This window comes from Glycine soja, chromosome 7 (assembly GCF_004193775.1).
Source record: "Glycine soja cultivar W05 chromosome 7, ASM419377v2, whole genome shotgun sequence".
NCBI classification, from domain to species: Eukaryota; Viridiplantae; Streptophyta; class Magnoliopsida; order Fabales; family Fabaceae; genus Glycine; species Glycine soja.
The window spans coordinates 12,498,972-12,518,300 of record NC_041008.1 but is presented as its reverse complement, the minus strand read 5'-3'; the positions used below and the strand labels follow the sequence as shown (position 1 = coordinate 12,518,300).

Here is a 19,329-nt window from a genome sequence, read left to right as displayed (position 1 = left end):
TTGTTTATGATTATTAAGTAGCTTATTCTACATTGTTTCTATTGAAAATGTCTTTAACATGTTGAATTACCAGATGAGTTGAGAACATGGGTTTCAAGTATTTGTTGGTTGTGACGTGTGTGTGTGCTTGGTTTGGATCCTTGGTTGTTACAACCAAGGATGTGTATTTTTCTCAGCTAGTGGTGTTATCACTTGTTTTCTTCATAATGGTGGGTCTTAAAACAGATAGAACTATAAGGCCACATATGGTGTCATTTAGGATGAGTATGGCATGGTTAGATAGTAGTAAGTGTAAGCAAAAGCCACAGGGACTTAGTGTATCTTTCTGTAATCAACGTATGGTACAGAATCAAGGCACTAGATACCATTTTTCTACATAATTCTAAGTTTATAACACTTAGTGGTGACTGGTAGGTAAGGTTGGTACTATGTTAGTGAGGGAATGATAAGGTTGCACTATTGAACGTAACATGTGACTAATACTTAATTTTAAATTAAGTCTTATTCTGTTATCACTTCTTAGCTTGGTCACATTAAACTATGAGATAAATAACCTTTTCTGCATAACTGGAGACTACATATATAGGCAAAATGGAACATGTATACTAGAATAGGTTCTAGATATTCAAAGCTTGTTAATTAGGACTGCACTGCTGAACTTCTTGAGAATAGGTATTGAAAATGAAGAGTTAGCTTCCTGTTTACTCTATACTCACTAAAACGAAACCTTTAAAATTATTTGAAAGGAGTTCTTGCAGTATAAAAACTAAATATAGAAAAGGAAAAGACTGGTTGATAGCGATACAAGAAATGATCGAGAATGTAATGAATTAAGCAAATTAAGAAACCCTACTAACTGTAACATGTCCTTAATCTCTTTAACACTTTAAAGTCTCAATCTTTGAACTATAAAATAGGCAAAATAAACTATGAAGGAATGGCACGCTACATGCGTGATCACAAAACTGAATGTAAGTATGCTCTAGAAATGCAATCAAGAGCTCAGGCTTATTACAAATCAGAATGGATCAAAATTGCAACAGCTCTTGAACCAAATACATTGAAAACAAAAAGGCAACTAGAGATTAAGTCCAAACAACTTGAAGGTGTACAAAGGCACAGGGACCAAGCTTACCTCGAACCCAAACAGTGACAATGGCAGTGAGATCTAAAACAATGGCGCAGAGACTTGAAGCTTTCCTCGTACCTCGATCAGGTCACCATGAAATGTACCTAGGGTTAACCAAAACAACACAAACCTTGTAGGTTAGACAAAATGAAGCTTAGACATGAAATAGTTTACCTCACTCAAAATGACACCTTGCGAGCAAAAACCTAATCCTTTCAGCGAGCACGACTTCCACAAACCAACTCCTTGCAACATACACAAACAAACATCCTTGCACTGAGCACAAGTTCCCCAAACAAAGAAACAAAGAAGAAGAAGACAACAAAGACTAAGGTCATTGCGGTTACAAAGAAGAAGAAGAAGAAGTTGTACCTAGGTAACGTAGCTACGTGTCACGGTCGCGAAGAAGCTATACAAAGAAGCTGAAGAAGATGTACTCATGGTTGTGAAGAAGAAGAAGCGAAGAAGAAGACGAACAAGCGAAGAACAAAGCACAAGGAAAGTAGTATGGCTTGGGTTATGATAATTTAAAATATAAGTCCAACATCAGTTTTCTGTGAAAAATCGATGTTAACATATCATACCTTAACATCAATTTTTGAAAAACCGATGTTAATCTACCAATGTTGAATGTGCTTTTTGTAGTAGTGAAATGTATTAAAGTCATTGGGGGTTATTTTAGTTTTATTAAAATTAATTTCCACTCTTCTCACTTCATTAAGGGTAATTTTGACATTAAAAAAAATGAATTTGAAAAGGGAGTTATACAAAACTTTTGATTTAAAAAGGAATAACTTCTCTCTCTTTCCATCAAGTTTTCATTTTCAATTTTCACTTGAATTTCTACACCATCTTAGAGACCAAGGAAAGGAAGTCAGAGAAGGGAGAAATGTCAACCAGAAAATTCTAAAGTGCATTATGGATTCGGGTATCTTCTCTAAATCTCTTGTAAAAATTACGAAATATTATAATAGTGAGAAATATGTTATCTAAGATCTTGTAGTGTAATTTCTTGTATATTGAATTTTAAGAAATTAAACTTGAAAGTATAATTTTGCTAACAGGAGGCTCCATTGCCACAGAAAAATTGAGCATATATTGGCAGTATTCTCAATTTAAGAATGGAAACAATTGCAGATAATGTAACTACACGTGCAATTGCACCTAAGACTATTCCAGCCAGTGCCCGATTGCATATCCATGAACTTGCAGAGGGGGAAATCACTGGAACAATAATAAGCAGTATATAAGTACAAGTGACTAATCTTAAAACAGTTTGCAAATGCTATATTCATTTATTACGCAAATGAAAAATATAGGAGATAAAGGACACATGCATGCTCCCAAATGCAAATTGAGTGAGAAAAATTGTGTAATTATCATCTCATGTCTTACAAGATAAGTTCCTCAGCTCCTTTTAAATTCCTATCCTGCCAAATGGTAGAAGGAACATATCCACTCAATGAATTGTTTGCAATTGACCTGTCACAAGAAAAGATGTCTTAAAGAAAATCATTGATTTTATAGCATATTTCATAAAACTAGAACTTAAAAAATTTAAAATATTATGTATTAATTAAGAAGCTTTGGACAGCTAGATATCTTGGAAACTTTGAATTAATAGTATATAACTCAAGCTAGTTGAACAACGCAAACCTAAGGGACATCATGCACATGAGACTCCTCCAGGCATGCAATTTGCTTTATATTTCTCCAATCCCAGAAATGTATCTGAGCAGGATCATACCTATGGACATTGCTTACATAACACTAGTTTAAATCAAGAATCACAGAAATATCCACATGCCAAAAAGAAAAAATGGATTTACACCTAACGGCAACTAAATTTCCACTAATCCCTCCAAGTAAGAAGCTGAAAACCTCTGAAATAATCACATTTTAAGCATTGTCATGCGCACTAACTTTGTGCTTATAGAAGTCAAGTGAATTAGCAAATGCAATTAGTTAGTGAAGGTATAATAACTAGCAATTTCTTTCTCACCCAAAAATAAAGTATAATATAATATTTTTTTTCATTCTTGATAACGAAGTAATAAGCCATAATTTGCTGGCCACAAGTGCCCAATTAATTATGTGCGTACTGAAACAAAAATTCATAGTTACATACCTGCAACAACTTATCATCTAAAATTTTTCCAAATGTTCCCTGCAGCAACTTTTATTAGACTAAATTCTCCATAACATTTTCACCGGATAATTCTTTATATTGTTTTTAACTTTTGAGTAACTACTACCAGCACTTAACACACTAGCTAGTATTAATGTATCATCCATAGACCAAATATTGCACACATATAACAAGCACTTCCATACCAAAAACACCAAACCAGAGGTCCCTCTCATTAGACAAGCACATAGACTAAAGCTTGTTCGTTTTATTTGAATTTTAATTTTATACTTCACTCAAGAAGCTTATTCAAAACCAGCAAGACAAATAAAAAACACAACCCAAAACAAGGAAGCTACTCACATTTTACGAAAAATAAAATTCATAAAAAAAATAATAGAGGCCAGGAGAGGTACAACAAAGAGTACCTGAGAAAGCACTCGAAAGCTTCTAGAAATTATGCTCAGGCACCACGTCATTCTAGTTGCCGCCACCGCTAATATTTGCAGGTTGTAGGGCCAACATCTACTGTGTGTATCTCAATTCCGGAAAATCCTTTGAGAGACTAGTGACAACAACGAAATCGATGATTCAAGGGTTGTTTGTGATTAAAAATTGAGTCAGACAAAGTAAGGTGAAGGAAACCTGGTCAAGAAGGATCGGTGAAGATGATGAGGTTGGTTTGGAGAAAACTGAAGCATGAGTGTTGGAAACCTGTGGAAATACGCAGCAGTAACATTTAGTCTTCTTCACAACCAAAAGGATGTTTTAGACTTAAAAGCTGCTGCAAATGATGTTTCAAAATTCACACCCCTAGATTGAAATTCACACACTTTAGAAGGATAAAATTTACACAGCCTAATGACACAAATATATAAAATGAAGATTTATTAATAGAAAACGAAGGCAATAATGCACTTTAGAAGGATAAAATTTGAATGGTAAATTCAAAGTGGCTTATCAAAAAAATTGTTTCGTGCCAAACCACAAACCATGCACATGAGATCCTAATCTACCTAATCTTAAGTCTTTTATGCATGCATACAAATAATGAGGTGAGCACGTACAAACTAAGAAGCATCCAACACGGCTGCGGCCACGCAAGGGCGTATTTCAGGTCAGAATCGTGTTGGACATGGACGTGCACTCTACTTGTGAGCGATGCAAAGTCAGGTGCATCGGACACAGTTGGGTCGCTGGAGACGTGCAATTGGATGCGACCCATCATCCGGATGTTGACACATCACCTATTTTTATTATTTATTAAAAAAAATTAAGAAAAACGCCTACTAAATACAATCCATCTCAGTTCTCATTCTCATGCACCTTCTTCTTCTCCTTCACATTTCCCGCAAGCGAACCAAATGCCTCCGTTGCTTCACATTGTTGCCGCGCGAAGACCATGCCAGACCTCTGTCGTCGCGCACAGTTAGCTCTGCTGTTTCTCTTTTCTAATTTTATTTTTCTGTTGCTTGGAGAATATATATAATATATGTAACAAACTGTGAAACAAGATATTGATACGCGTCCGTGTTTGCGCAAGTGAATATATATAATATATGTTACTAATAATAAGAATTCTTTTCTTCTATGAAACAAGATACTGAATTTTATATTGTATTTTTCCTGTTTCCTCAAAGTGGAGAGAGTGTGACTCACGTTTCACATGGACCATTTTTTAAGGAAAAGTTTACGTTTAACTCATGGATTTGAGATGTCAAAATGGAGTCTGTAAACTCTTTGACAATTGTGGAATGCTAGAAAGACTTTTGATAAATCTTTAATCATTGAGTGAATTTTATGTAAATCCCATCACTGAAATTTTGTTATAGAATTCACATCAAAATTAGCCAATAATAATAAAAATGTTAAACAAGAGTATATTGCTTGTATTACTTTTTGTTTGTTTGTTTTATCTTTTGATTTAAATTTTTAATAAGATCCCAATATTATTTTTGAAATAAAAAACTGAATAATAAAATCCAAATATAGTGTTAGGATATAAAGTTGTTTCCTATCTTTGGACATTGCTAGAGTATATAAATTATGGGTATATTAAATCTCTAGAATATATAAAATTTTGGATTTCTTTCACTTTTCTATGTTTTACTTTTCCCATTTCATAATGTAAAATTCTGGATTTGTCATAAATTATGGGTATAAATAAAATTCTTTTTGTTTGGTTGATAAAATACAGAGAAAGTGACCATGAACTTTCTATTTTGTCTCTCTCTATTTAATCAAAGTTTTTCCTTTTTTTTCCTTACTGGTCATGTGCTTGTTCATACATATATAGGTTTTATTCAATGTTTTATTTTGCTTATTTCTTATTGTATCCCTTTTTTTATTGTAGAGATGAGTAGTGTTAATGAAGCTATGGAGTAAGAAGATCAAATCAAACCCCTAATGCACATTACAATATCAATTTTCACCAAATCGATGTTGTAAAGTGTATTTTAATATTGGTTTTGACAAAAATCAATATTTTTGTATTTTTTGTATATTTCTTATTATATGACATCGGTTTTGAAAAGAAGGATGGTGGATTTCAACATCAGTTTTTATAATCGATGTTAAAATTGATACTTTTAACGATAGTAATTTTAACAATGGTTCATAACGATGTTGAAAGTCCCAAAAAATCAATATTAAAAGTCTATTTTTTAGTACTGGAAGAAAATGTCAAACTCAACTTCTCTACATTTCAAATTGGTTGATTCTCATGCCAAGGATTCAATTGCAAATATGGCTCAATATTTTGACATGATAGCACAGACTAGTACTGGTGGACTTAGGGTGTTGCTAGGTGCACCCAGCAAAATTGCTGGTGCACCCAGCAATTCAATGAAGTACCCAAAATACCCTTCGTTTAAAAAATAAAAGTAACGTAATTAAAAAAAAGCTTCTTCTTTCGTGATACCTTTCTTCTTCCCCTTGCTTCCGCGCCTGTTTCTTCCCCGTGCACCCAGCAATCTCCATTCGTGCTTCTTCTTCCCCGATATTCCCTTCTTCCTTCGCGCCCTCATTTCCTTCTCCATTTGAAATTTGGTTCCCTTCATTTGAAGCTGTTGTTCCTTTCTGAAGTTGACATCCTCCATTGAAGTTGTTGTTTGTGTCCTCCGCCATCAAGGTTAGTCTTCTAACCTCCTCGTATCTGTTTGAATGGCGTAAATGGCCGTAGGAACCTTAGGATAGACAACATTAGTGACCTGTGGTGGTGGAGGTTGAAGACGAAGGTTCTTCCGCGCGTATGAAAGTTGATTCTGGGAACTGTAGCGGAAGAAGGTGTTCTTCCGCAGGGTCCTGCGGAAGAAGTGTGGAAGGTTCTTCCGCGGATTCCTGCGGAAGAAGCTTCTGCAGGATCTTCCGCGTGATCCAACGGAAGAAGGTTCTGTAGGATCTTCCGCGTGATCCAGTGGAAGAACGTTGTCTTCCGCGGGATCCCGCAGAAGATCCTGCAGAACCTTCTTCCGCAGGCTACATTTTTTGTTGTCGCGGAAGAACCTGCAGAAGCTTCTTCCACAGGGTACATTTTCTTCTCGCGGAAGATCATGCGGAAGTTCTTTCGCGGATCATGTTTTGTTGTGTATTTTGTTTTTTTTAGATTATACCTGATTTTGTTCATATTATTAGGTAGTTTGTGCTATTTAGTTGCTATTAAAAATTGCGTTTGTATGTAAATTGAAATTATATTTGGTGTCATTTATATATGCATTAGGATGTCTAAATTGAATTGTTAGGATGTCTAAATGACTGTGTCCCTGTTGTTGCCTTTCCAAACATTTGTGGACAAAATTATAAAGACTCCACTAAACCTAAAATTTTACAGCTGTGAATGTTAAAGATATGTACCTTTTGTACAAAGCTTAAACCTCATACAAGGGCATATACTATAGACTGAAACAATGTGCTTATTATATGTATGATTGGAAGTTCAAAACATAAATTTCAGTCTAAAAAACTGAGGGTTAGGGGAAGAAGAACTCCTCAAATGGAGACACGCCATTAATTATATTTCGGTACTTGATTCTAAATTTTTGTTAGTGACATTCTATACTCTAATCCCCCCACATATATCAGGTAAATGTGCATATGTGTACTTTGGTTAAATAATACTGACATCAATTCACGCGTGACAACATAATGTAATGAGAATTAAAAGTTATTAACATAAGTGATTTGATAGTTGAATCTTTTTAATTAAGATATGGAGTTTGATCTTTGACTTGATCATTAAATCACAATTAAAAGTATCATTTATCTTAAAGTGGATTAACGAGGTGAAACAAAGATAAATTGATTTCTAAAATAAGATGTCTTAAATACTTAATGGGAATTCTATTGATATTGAAAACAAATTTGTCTAATATGATACCTACACAATCTAAGCATTGTTTTGAGCATGAGAATTCAAAGCTAATACCATATGAGATAAGTATAAACCGGTGAATCACAAACATGCCCATCCAATTGATTACACGCACCTTACCCATCCAATTGAGTGAAACAACATAAACTAAATTGTATTAGTCGTGAAATGATACATTTGGACACAGTGGCATTAGAGTTAGATATGAAGATATATCCTTGTTAACAAAAGGCCCTACAAAATTTTCAACCTTACATGCAAATAGAGGTTTGAAAACTTAATTTGAACAAATTAGTAAAAAACATACAAAACATGTGTTTGAACAAATTTGTAATGACAAAGCTTTGTTACCAATTATTTGAATATTTAATTTGACCGAAAAAAAATAAATGTTCTTCATGATTTCAGATCATGGTTAGAACACGAGGTTTAGGTCGTGCGTTAGGAGCTGGTAGATGTAGAGGCTGTTGGATCAAGTGGCCTCAGAATAATTAAGAAGTGGGGGTTGAATTAATTATTCCTAAACCTTTACTAATTAAAAATTACTCTTTTAAGGCTTTTACTAAATTGTTAAGAGAATGAGGAGTAGAAGAGAAACTTAACAGAAAGTAAAAGCGGAAATTAAATGCACAGCGGAAAGTAAAAGAGTAGGGAAGAAGGAAACAAACACACAAGAGTTTTTATACTGGTTCGGCAACAACCCGTGCCTACATCCAGTCCCCAAGCGACCTACGGTCCTTGAGATTTCTTTCAACCTTGTAAAAATCCTTTTACAAGCATAGATCCACAAGGGATGTACCCTCCGTTGTTCTCTTTGAACCTAGTGGATGTACCCTTCACTAGAACTGATCCACAAGAGATGTACCCTCTCTTGTTCTTAGTCAAACCCAAGTAGATGTACCCTCTACTTGTACCACAAAGGATGTACCCTCCAATGTGTTGAGACAAAGATCTCAGGCTGTTAAACCTTTGATACTTTGTGAATGGGGATACAAAAGAATTCTCAGGCGGTTAGTCCTTTGAACACTTTTGTATTAGGGAATGGGAAGAATCAAAAGAATTCTCAGACTGTGTCGTTTTGAATTCTTTGAGAAGGGAGAAGGGAGACACCAAAGAATTCAGGCGGTTAGTCCTTTGTTCTTTTGGAAAAGGGAGAAGAGAGACACAAAAAGAATTCAGGCGGTTAGTCCTTGGCGAATTCTTTTGGCAAAGGGAGAAGAGAATGAAAAGATGAATAGCACAAGTTTTCAAGGTTTGGAAAACCAGAAAACTTCAGAAAGCTTTTGGTACAAAAAAGAAGAAGAAGTTCAAAGAGATTCAAGGCTTGTAAAGGATTGTAAGAGATTGATTGGAAAAATATTCAAGATTGAAAGAATGAATTAATTAAAATGCAAAACAAAGCCTTGCTTTTATAGACTCTTCATGTCTGGTCAAGAAGACCATTTAGAAGAGTTATAACTTTTAGAAAAACTTAAAACCAGTTTGAAAAAGTCAAAAATGTTTTGAAGAGTTACATCTTTTGATTTTTTCAGAAACAGTCACTGGTAATCGATTACCAAATTAATGTAATCGATTACACAAAGCTTTTAAGTGAAAGGATGTGACTCTTCACTTTTGAATTTGAATTTCAACGTTCAAGGGCATTGGTAATCGATTACCAAAACATTGTAATCGATTACAGCTTTTTGAAAATAATTGGAACGTTGTAAATTCAGTTTGAAAACTTTTTCAAACTCATTTTGCTACTGGTAATCGATTACAACAATATGGTAATCGATTACCAGAGAGTAAAAACTCTTTGGTAAAAGGTTTTGTCAAAAACTCATGTGCTATTCAAAGTTTTGAAAAACTTTTTAATACTTATATTGATTGAGTCTTTTCTTTATTCTTGAATCTTGAGTCTTGAATCTTGATCTTGATTCTTGAGATCTTTGAACCTTGAATCTTGATTCTTGATTCTAGGCTTTCTTCTTGAGTCTTGAATTCTTCTTGATTCTTTTCTTGAACTCTTGACTTGTTCTTGATTCACTTGAGATGTTATTTGATTCACTTGAGTTGTTATTTGATCTTTGAGCTTTTTGTTCATCACCTTTGTCATCATCTTTTGTTGTCATCATTATTATCATCAAAACACCTTTGAATCACATTCACCATGAAGCTTTGCTTCTACAGAGGCATTAGTGAGGATGCGCATGAGGCTGATGTTCCTCGGCGTCGCAAGCCTACTGCTTCAGCACGTAGGCAACGGGTTCGTTTGCATGAGGACGTCACTGAGAGACCTGAGTATGTGCCTCAGTTGCATGAGGATGTTCCTCATGTGTCTAATGCCACCCCAGAGATGACAGGCGCCGCCGATGCTGTTCAGACAGAGGAAGTGGCTACTGATGGGAGCTTGGGGTCACCTGCTGCAGATGAGGGATTCCCCGGTGGACCACGCGACCCATCGATTTTGACCGATTTTGCTGAGCATGTCGCACACAACATCTGGAGTGGATAGGTACGTAGTTTTTAATGTTGACTAATTACATAAAAATTATTTGTAGTTGGATTGTTTTTTATATACACGTTATTATAAATTGTTATTCAATTTAGGAGCGACCTGATCTGAAGTTGGTCTCCCACGGTAGAAAAGTAGATAAAATTGGGAGATCAGCGCTTGAGATCGAAGGGTTGATTGTTGGCACCGGATTGAGTCCACTGATCAGGTGTTTTGTTATCACCACTGATCCTGGACTTATATCCGCCTTTTTCGAGAGGTGGCATCGCGAGACTAGCATGTTCCACCTGCTAGTAGGCGAGTTGACGATCACGTTGGATGACGTGGTGTCACTCTTACACCTTCCCATCACTGGCGCGCTACATACGTTCGAGCCGCTTGTTACTTCAGACTCGATTGGTCTACTGACGGAGCTTCTTGAGGTCAGTCATGAGGAGGCTACATTTGAGACCCGACAGGCTAGTGAGCCTCATGTCCGGTTGGGGTGGCTTCGGGACTTGTATGAGAGCCAGTGCAGGGCCAGACGATGGGTTGTAGCAGCCCGCACGTATCTGCTCCACTTGGTGGGTTGTACTCTTTTCGCCAACAAGAGTTCAACCCATGTACATGTCGTGCACCTGAAGGCTTTCAGGGACTTGGCCCAGGCAGGGGGATTCGCCTGGGGAGCGGCTGCATTAGTCCACATGTATGACCATCTGAATGTCGCGTCGCAGGCCTCTACACGGCAGCTGGGCGGTTATATTACACTTCTCCAAGTACGTATTATCACTGATAATTTAAATTGAAGTAGCATTCAATCTCTTTTTTTTTTATTGATGTTGACTATGTGTTTGTAGTGCTGGATATACGAGCACTTTCCTACAATGCATACATCCGTCGTTCATGATGCTTATGATGAGGGGAGCCCACGGGCCTGCAGGTGGCTTACAGGTAAGGCTCATATGACGGGGATCAAGGGAGCCTCGTATCGGAGACGTTTGGATGCCCTGACTGTGACTGACGTGTGCTAGATGCCCTATGGTGAGCATCGGGGAGTCAGGGCCTTTGACTTGATATCGTCGTACACCGGCCAGCTCAGATGGGGTCAGATTATGGTGTACGTTCGACCTGAGTGGGTTCTTCGACAGTTTGGCTACCTTCAGACGGTCCCTCCGCCGTCGGTTTGTGATTCTTTGACGGGTGATGATATAGATGACCGGTAGCTGCATCTTTCAGACCATTTGGTGCCTTCAGGGGAGCTCTGTGTAGTTCCTGGACATGTGGCGCCAGACTACATAGAGTGGTTTTTTCGGATATCGCACCCATTCATCACGTGAACCGAGGAGACTACTGCGCTGAGACATTCGCCTCCCCCTCATCATGAGGAGTTTGTCGAGCCACCCATCCCCGAGGTTTCAGTCGCGACCGATCTCCCTACGCATTAAGTGGTAAGCATAACTTCTGTAGTTTTTCATAATTTAAATTTTTTTTAAAATGTGATACTGACTTTGTTATTTTGATTGTGACAGGTTCACTGCGAAGGATGTCAGGGGATGGCTCAGGATTTAGGAGCGATTGTTGAGGATTTGGAGCGGGTCATCAACCTCCGGATGGTCACTGAGGGCACTAACTTACATGAGATCATGACTCATTGTCCAAGGAGAGCTAGAGGTGATGCCGCAGATGAAAGTCTTAGGCCGTGCCAGAGACGCCGCATAGATTAGGATTTATATTTTTATTGTACTTAAATTATTAATTTTTGTATTTGTTTATGTATGTCATAAAACACATTTACTTACATCATTTATGATTTATGTTTGTCTCTCTATAAGTATATGGTTTGAAATTTAAATATAAACCACACACATGAGTCACATTTATAATGGTATTTGAATATATAAAATAAAGAAGATAAAATAATTTAACAAGGAGATAATATTAGGAAAAGAAAAAAAATTGTCATGTTGAAAATAAACTTATTGTCATGTTGGAAAAAATATGCTAAAGTAATACAATGTTATGGTCACTAAGAAACTTTAAAGAAATAACCAAAACATGTCTATTTTTTTGTTTTCAGTACATCTGGTTTTTTTAGAAGAAAAATTGATGAAAAACCATTTCGAAAGTGAAGTAAAATTAATTTATCCAAATTTTTGTCAAATTTGCTTTGTTATTAAAATTTAATTTGTAATTTAAATGTTAAAATTTATAACTATTATGAAATTATATATTTTAACCATATATATATATGTATACGTACAGTAAAGAATAAAAAAAATTGGCATGTTATTTGGCATGTTTTAATTACCTAAGTACCCCTGTTCGGGCTTTTCTTAAAATTATGTGGGAGCCGCTTGAGACTATCCAGGGCCGCTATTTGGCATGTTTGCATGTCAAGGAACCAAAAAAAAAATAAAAGCAGCACCCCGTTCCATCGAATCGCACCTCAAACGGAGGCACCAGAAATAAAAAAAGTTGGTTTTCGGCCTATTAAAAACATATAACTAGCATTCAGTTCAACACAAATATAACAATTTGACACAATAACACTTGTTCACGGAACAATTCATTAATTACATGAACATAAATCCAATGTACATATAGATACATAAATATTACAAGTTTAGTGTCCGCTTAGGTCTACATGCATTGTATTAATTGTCATTAGACTTAAGTATTGCTACATTCTACCTACATATGCAGTTGGCCGTTGTTTTGCCTCCGGACACGCATTGCTTGACCACAACAATGCCATAGGCGGTAAGGGAAAACGATCTTTCAGATAAACCTGTTGTAAGTGAAATTACAATAATAACTTAAACAAACAAATCAAGTCATTCAATAATTGAAATTATTTGAGTAAACGAATTTTCAATGGACCTGAACAAAATGACTGCCAAACACATGACCAACGCATATTATTCGGTGCGCAGTGTTGTCGTGACAACGATACAAGGATTACATTATATCTTGACGCAATTATATATCCCATATCCGTTATATCCATCCATTTGTCCATACTAACCTAAATCACATAACAAATACACGTGTCACTCATGTAAACATTACTTATGTAAATAAAAAGCATAAAACACATACCTTGGATAACCCATCCACGTGTAGGGACAACCTCAACTGTTCATATCTCTCCGTGCCACCAAAGATCTTTATGTAGTCTTGCGACCATTTGCCAAGTTCTTTAATCAATTCGTTATGCATCATGGCCCAACACTCTTCTCCCATACCTAACAAAGCGGAAACTGACCGATATCCACAATTATCATCTGCTTTCACATCAACAACATCCTCAATGAAACCATGCATAAATGGCGGAAATTGATCCAACATGGGGATCATCCTTGCTGGCTTCGGTGGTTCAAAAGATGATGCACAGGGTCTGACTGAGGTGTTGCTATTTTGAACTGAATGATAAGCATCAACATACTCCCAATAAGATGAATCACGCTTTGTCGATCTTTCGCTTCTTTTCATTACCTTTTTCGGGGCACCTTTCGTCTTAACCTTTGTTGGAGGAGGGCACATAGAGGTCTCATCGGGAAACGTGAATTCTCAGAGTTTACTCTTGAAAGTAACTTTCTCGCAAACATCAAGTTCCTCGAATCTTTTATGTATTCTGTCAATCTCTTCCTTGATGCTCACTTTGGCCTCACATAGCCCCTGGTCTGAAAAATTAAGTCTCCTCCAGTACATATGGACTGCATCCAGTGGGATGCTGCCACCATCATATCTTTGTAGCTCGCATGCACAAGGAAGACCTAGTGTGGTTCTCAAGACACACCCACAAGAAGACAGGTTGCCTTTCAAATGACGTACACGCTCAAACTCAACCGAAATTTCATTTAAAGCATACCTTGACACCATTCCTAGAAGCCTCTTGTATAAGGTTTTCTTAAAAACATGACCAACGACATGCGTACTTGTTTTGAATGATGCTCTAATTTCAGTGTGCTGCAGCGTCATCATGTTGTTCATTGCATCCCAAAAACTATAGAGGTCTCCAACGCTATTCTGTAATATCCTTTTCAAAGACCAATGAGCAGATTCAACCCTACATTTAAAACACACAACAGAGAAGACAAATTAATAACAATAATGTTCCAAACAATCATTAAAAGAAACTTGACTAAAATAATAAAACATTTAAATACCTATTTGTTGTTGTATTGCCTAGGTGCATCACCTTATTCGTCCAAGCCAAGATAAATTTCTCCTTGTGTGGGACAATCCATGTCTCACATACGTAGTCAATGAACATTGGCCACGGGGAACACGCTACTTGAAACCTTTGAAGGTGCTCAGGGAATTCCTGTTCCGAAGGACAATCTACCAGGTTACCCCAGCTATCCATTACGTAGTCCCAGGCATTCTTCTGACCAATTAGCGATTTACACTTTTCCTTCACATTCTTGTCTATGTGAAACCTGCACAACAAATTCGTACACTCCGGAAACACAACTTTCACAGCATTCATCAAGGCTAGGTCTTTGTCTGTGACAATAACAACAGGAAGGCGATCGTTTCTTAAAAAAAGACCTCGAAATCGTTCCAATGCCTATACAAGATTGTTCACGCGCTCACCCTCCAAATATGCAAACCCAGCAGAGAAAGTCATCCCGGTTGGTGTCACCCCCACAATGTCAAGCAATGGGAGCCTGTACCTATTTGTTTTGTAGGTATTGTCAATTAAAAAAAACAAGATGACATGCGTTACATAACTTAACTGCATCTGGGTGACACCAAAACAAATCACACACCACATCTTCATCCTTCAATCTATGTCAATGAATGTATTGGTCACGTTCAAGGAGCCTCATTAGGTGTTGCATTTCAATGTCATCTTCTTTGATTGAAGAACGATATGCACTTCTTGCAATGTAGATTTGTTTGATTGTGGTGCAACTGCTGTTGTTGTGCTCCTTTAATGTTAGCAGGATGTTTCTTGGTTTCACATTCGACTTCGTCATATCAGCAATGATATTCTTCTCACCATCTGTCAATCTCCCAGCATATGGATGTCCAACTAAGGTCTTCGCCAATTCATGGTAGTGAATCCCACATATCAGCTTCACCGCCCAACCTTCACCTCCATGCACTGGTTTTCCATGAATCTTAAAGGGTCAACCACATTTTCTAGTGCTTGTGTCTCTTCTAACAAATTCTTTCTTCCTACACTTGTACTTACCGCTCCTTTCACACCCAATTAACACAAATGAAGTTCTTCCTCTGCTACCAGTATATGTATCAGACCTCATAATTACTGCAACAAAATCATTTTCATGGGCAACCGTTCGAGCCCACTTCAAAACATCTTCTCGGGTTGCAAAGACCTAGGACACAACCACGACATATTAATTTTTACACAAATCATACATTAGACCAAACAATTAAAACTGATCAACATGATTACCTGAGAAGTATTAAAAGCATCTGAACAATCAACATGTGCTTCATTCACACCACAATCTTCTTCATCTCGAAAATCCATATCAACTTCTGTGGACATCGCACTGTAATATGTCCATTGATCTTCATTCATCTTAATTCAAACTATAACTATCACCTAATTCAACATTCAACTAAACAATTTGAACAATACAGCAACCCAAAAAAATTTACAAACTATGAATATCAAACTAATTCAACATTTGACAACCTCACACAAATATTTAATCTACATATACATAACCAAATTAAACTTTTAATTACATAATTTCAAAATTATAACCTACAAAGCTCATTTAATCAAAAAATACTTCAACTTAGGCAAAAAAAATCAACACTTCAACCAACAAATATATTTTTATGTTTCACATAAATTACAAATAGAATTAACCAAAATAACATTCAAAATAATATTAAAACTATAAAATTCATAAAATGAATTACTCCACGGAAGAAGCTTTCTTCCACTTTTGAAATTACAACTGCGGAAGACAGTTTCTTCTGTGAGTGCTCGCGGAAAATGTCTTCCGTGAGTCTCCACGGAAGAAGCTGTCTTCCGCAGTTGTAATGTCAACAGCGGAAGAAAGCTTCTTCCGTGGAGTCTCGCGGAAGACATGTTCCGTGAGCACTCACGGAAAAAACAGTCTTCCGCAGTTCTTTCGGGGAGTCTCGCGGAAGACGTCTTCCGCGAGACTCCACGGAAGAAGCATTCTTCTGCAGGTGTAATTTAAACAACGGAAGAAACCTTCTTCCGTGGAGTCTCGTGGAAGACGTCTTCCGCGAGATTCCACGGAAGAAGAACTGCGGAAGAAACCTTCTTCCGTGGAATCTCGCGGAAGACGTCTTCCGCGAGACTCCACGGAAGAAATTTTTTTCTTCCGTAGTTGTAATGTCTTCGCCGAAAGAAAATTTCTTGGGTCGAATCTGAAACGCTTGCACCATTCTACTACCAAAAATAAACAATCAACCACAGAAAAGCAGCTACGTACCTTAGTTGACAAATATCATACCAAAGCAGAGCACAAGCACAACCAGCAATGTTGACAAATATCATACCAAAGCAGAGCACAAGCACAAGCATAAATATCAGGGACATTTTCGAGTTTTTAAAAAATTGTTGGGTGCACCAGCAATGTTGCTGGGTGCCCCTAGCAATTCCCGTGGACTTATAGCCCAAGCCCAAATAACCCTAATCGTCCTTGATTTACTCCCACAGAAATCGTAGAGTTCTACAAGGAAAATGACCTGGTATATTCAATGCTACTGGGTACGGGAACATGAATATAAGAACATATCTATGATAATAATATATTGGATTTTGCTTTTGTATATACCTCATTGACATTTTTGTGCTGTCATGATGAAACAGCATGCAACTTTAATACTGGTCCAATTGAGATTGATAAAATTAAATTCAGATTGGTCCTTTTCTGATAAACGGTCTATTTAATTTTGGTCCAATTTCGATTCCTCGAATTTATATTGGTCCAAAATTTGATGGGGAGTTCTTACAAGGCCTCATTCGTAAACTATTGAACGAAACACGACTAAATGAAACATTGATCATGACAAATGTTGTAATCCCAACTTTCGACATGAAGAAACAAAAGCCAGTTATATTCTCAAACTATAAGGTCAACACACATGCATACACCCAGTCACACTTACATATATATATATATATATAACTTTTATATTTTAGAGTACGAAACATTGTTTTTTGCAATTAATTAACTTTGGTGATGCAGCTAAGTTCCCCACTTAAATGCCAAGATGTCAGATATATGCCTACCGACTTCAGCTGCAGTCCCTCAACTACCGGCCTACTATTTCAAGAATGATGATGTTGAGTTCAATATGGTTGATGGTGGAGCGGCCGCTGGTAATCCGGTAAATAATTACTGTTGGATAATTAATTTTCAAAATGACTTTTAGTGTTGTACTGTATTAGGCACCGTTAATTGTCTCTCTTTATTAAAGTAGAATAATAATAATAATAATAATGCATGAGCTTTACTAATCAATTTTTTATCACATTAATTAAGGAGTTAAAAGAAGAAAATATTTAATATAAAAATTATAGAAGAGTAAAAAAACATTTAGGCAACTCAATTTTCTGTCTCAAAATAGAAAGTTCTCTACATTAAGTTTCTTAATTAAAAAGTGTCTTTAAGATACTGGTTAATATTCTCCATAAAACATTAATTAAAGTTAATAATCACACAACAAGTACACCAAAATCTATATATGAAGTTTGACCAGAACAATTTTTTAATTTCATGCATCAGACGCAAGTTGCAGTAAGTGAAGTGACACAACACAACAAGTATACCAAAATCCAGCTATTGTCTTTCGGGACCGGAGCAACAAAAGTTAATGAGTCGAAGTATGCCGTTAACCAGACTAATGGATGGATAGATTTGCAAAGGATACAACCATCACTGGAACTTGTTGGTCGTGGTTCTACAGACATGACTACATATTACCTTGGCACGCACAAAATTCTGAGACCTACAACCTGCTAATAGCTATCTTCGAATTCAGGTAGAGTGTGTGTTTGTTAATTAATTTGTTCATTTAAAATTCATTGCACACATTCCAATATGTCGGGAAACAACCTTAATTATGGAGGAATTAATTTCCAACACAATAAACTAAACGTGAAAGGATTTTTTTTATGGATATATTTATGCTAAACAATACTTCATTCAACATATACTCATGTTGAGAAGTAAAAATCTGTTGAAAAATAAGAAATCATGTGTAGAAACTGTATGTATTAGTTTCTCATTAGCCAAGAAAAAATACATTTAAGATGTGGAATCAAACACGCTATAGTAGTGCTTGAATTAAAGTTTTTCTGACAATGCTTTCATATTTTAATCAAGATTGTCTTGCTTGGTAGAGATAACACTATGACACTATTTTGAAGAAATTAATTAATTAGCAAATCATGATTAAGGTTGAATAATTATCCTTTAATTAGTAGGATTCAATGGTTTTTGATTATTTATTTTAATTACAATAATTGATGAATTCTGTAATGATATAGGAATATGATCTGGATCCTTCCGTGGACGATCCTACTGATGCTTCAAAAGAAAACATGGACAATCTTGAAGAGGCAGGGAAAAAAATGTTGCAAGAAAATGTTAAAAGGATAAATGTGGATACTTTTGATCTTGAAGAAACAAACGATGGTACGTATGCCGAGGCTCTTGACAGGTATTTGCACTCAACCTCTCTCAATTATTAATTTTAAGCTGGCATGGATATAAATCTTTTAGGCAAGATCTTGAAGAGGACTGTGTTTTAATTTGTGAAGGCTGGCTAATATTTTGTACGAAGAGAAAGAGCTGCGCCTTAAAAGGAAATCTATGGAGAAAAGAGGAAGACCATTTATTGAAACTATTTGAGTGCCTTTTGGTCGAATCCTAGCAGCTTAGACATTTCTATAGCTAATAAAAAAAAAACGTATTACAATAAATGCCATGCCTATGGCCTTGTATTCTGCTGTGTTAATTTTATCGAAGCATGTTGTAATATATGCTTGTGGTAGTAATAAGGTTCAAGCAAGTGAGTTCTATGCAGCTCCTAATTGCGAGGACCATGTACCATGTATCAAATATCAATGTACCATATGATATAATCGATGCTGTGCATGGTTGCTTTTCCTGTGTTTTAAATTATTTTCCTTTGTTTACCTTTTTACATTATCATGAGTCCTCAAAAATGGAATTAGACCCTGCAAACTCCAAATTGAT

At 36.3% G+C, this 19,329-nt stretch overlaps 4 protein-coding genes across 4 annotated transcripts; 2 read left to right on the top strand and 2 right to left on the bottom strand.

Annotated features, from left to right (window-relative positions):
- The first annotated feature begins 9,778 nt into the window (after positions 1-9,778).
- On the top strand, positions 9,779-11,133 carry LOC114420370 (protein MAIN-LIKE 2-like). Its single transcript, XM_028386283.1, has 3 exons — positions 9,779-10,096; positions 10,219-10,878; positions 10,960-11,133. Exons 1-3 carry the CDS (start codon positions 9,779-9,781, stop codon positions 11,131-11,133), a joined length of 1,152 nt encoding a protein of 383 aa, XP_028242084.1.
- Positions 11,134-12,782: 1,649 nt separating this feature from the next.
- On the bottom strand, positions 12,783-13,594 carry LOC114420369. The gene is made up of 3 exons (XM_028386282.1): positions 13,202-13,594; positions 13,065-13,127; positions 12,783-12,890 (listed from the first exon to the last, which is right to left on the bottom strand). Exons 1-3 carry the CDS (start codon positions 13,592-13,594, stop codon positions 12,783-12,785), a joined length of 564 nt encoding a protein of 187 aa, XP_028242083.1.
- Positions 13,595-13,672: 78 nt separating this feature from the next.
- LOC114420368 lies at positions 13,673-15,626 on the bottom strand. Its single transcript, XM_028386280.1, has 6 exons — positions 15,531-15,626; positions 15,354-15,450; positions 15,080-15,215; positions 14,702-14,781; positions 14,407-14,611; positions 13,673-14,171 (listed from the first exon to the last, which is right to left on the bottom strand). Exons 1-6 carry the CDS (start codon positions 15,624-15,626, stop codon positions 13,673-13,675), a joined length of 1,113 nt encoding a protein of 370 aa, XP_028242081.1.
- A 1,712-nt stretch (positions 15,627-17,338) lies between these two features.
- LOC114420367 (patatin-like protein 1) lies at positions 17,339-19,029 on the top strand. The gene is made up of 4 exons (XM_028386279.1): positions 17,339-17,447; positions 18,075-18,109; positions 18,618-18,790; positions 18,891-19,029. Exons 1-4 carry the CDS (start codon positions 17,339-17,341, stop codon positions 18,979-18,981), a joined length of 408 nt encoding a protein of 135 aa, XP_028242080.1. The 3' UTR covers positions 18,982-19,029.
- Positions 19,030-19,329: the final 300 nt, after the last annotated feature.

Bases quoted from the DNA above. Each gene is read 5' to 3' on its own strand.
- LOC114420370 (XM_028386283.1), top strand. From the start codon at position 9,779: ATGAAGCTTTGCTTCTACAGAGGCATTAGTGAGGATGCGCATGAGGCT. The intron at 10,097-10,218 runs GTCGCACACAAC...TATTCAATTTAG, and splicing joins TGACCGATTTTGCTGAGCAT to GAGCGACCTGATCTGAAGTT. The intron at 10,879-10,959 runs GTACGTATTATC...ATGTGTTTGTAG, and splicing joins GTTATATTACACTTCTCCAA to TGCTGGATATACGAGCACTT.
- LOC114420369 (XM_028386282.1), bottom strand. From the start codon at position 13,594: ATGAAAAGAAGCGAAAGATCGACAAAGCGTGATTCATCTTATTGGGAG. The intron at 13,128-13,201 runs GTATGTGTTTTA...TATGTGATTTAG, and splicing joins ACGTGGATGGGTTATCCAAG to GTTAGTATGGACAAATGGAT. The intron at 12,891-13,064 runs GTAATCCTTGTA...CACTTACAACAG, and splicing joins TAATTGCGTCAAGATATAAT to GTTTATCTGAAAGATCGTTT.
- LOC114420368 (XM_028386280.1), bottom strand. From the start codon at position 15,626: ATGTCCACAGAAGTTGATATGGATTTTCGAGATGAAGAAGATTGTGGT. The intron at 14,782-15,079 runs GTCGAATGTGAA...CAAAACAAATAG, and splicing joins ATCATTGCTGATATGACGAA to GTACAGGCTCCCATTGCTTG. The intron at 14,172-14,406 runs GTTTCAAGTAGC...TTTTAAATGTAG, and splicing joins TTCCCTGAGCACCTTCAAAG to GGTTGAATCTGCTCATTGGT.
- LOC114420367 (XM_028386279.1), top strand. From the start codon at position 17,339: ATGTCAGATATATGCCTACCGACTTCAGCTGCAGTCCCTCAACTACCG. The intron at 18,110-18,617 runs GTAGAGTGTGTG...GTAATGATATAG, and splicing joins ATAGCTATCTTCGAATTCAG to GAATATGATCTGGATCCTTC. The intron at 18,791-18,890 runs GTATTTGCACTC...TAATTTGTGAAG, and splicing joins TATGCCGAGGCTCTTGACAG to GCTGGCTAATATTTTGTACG.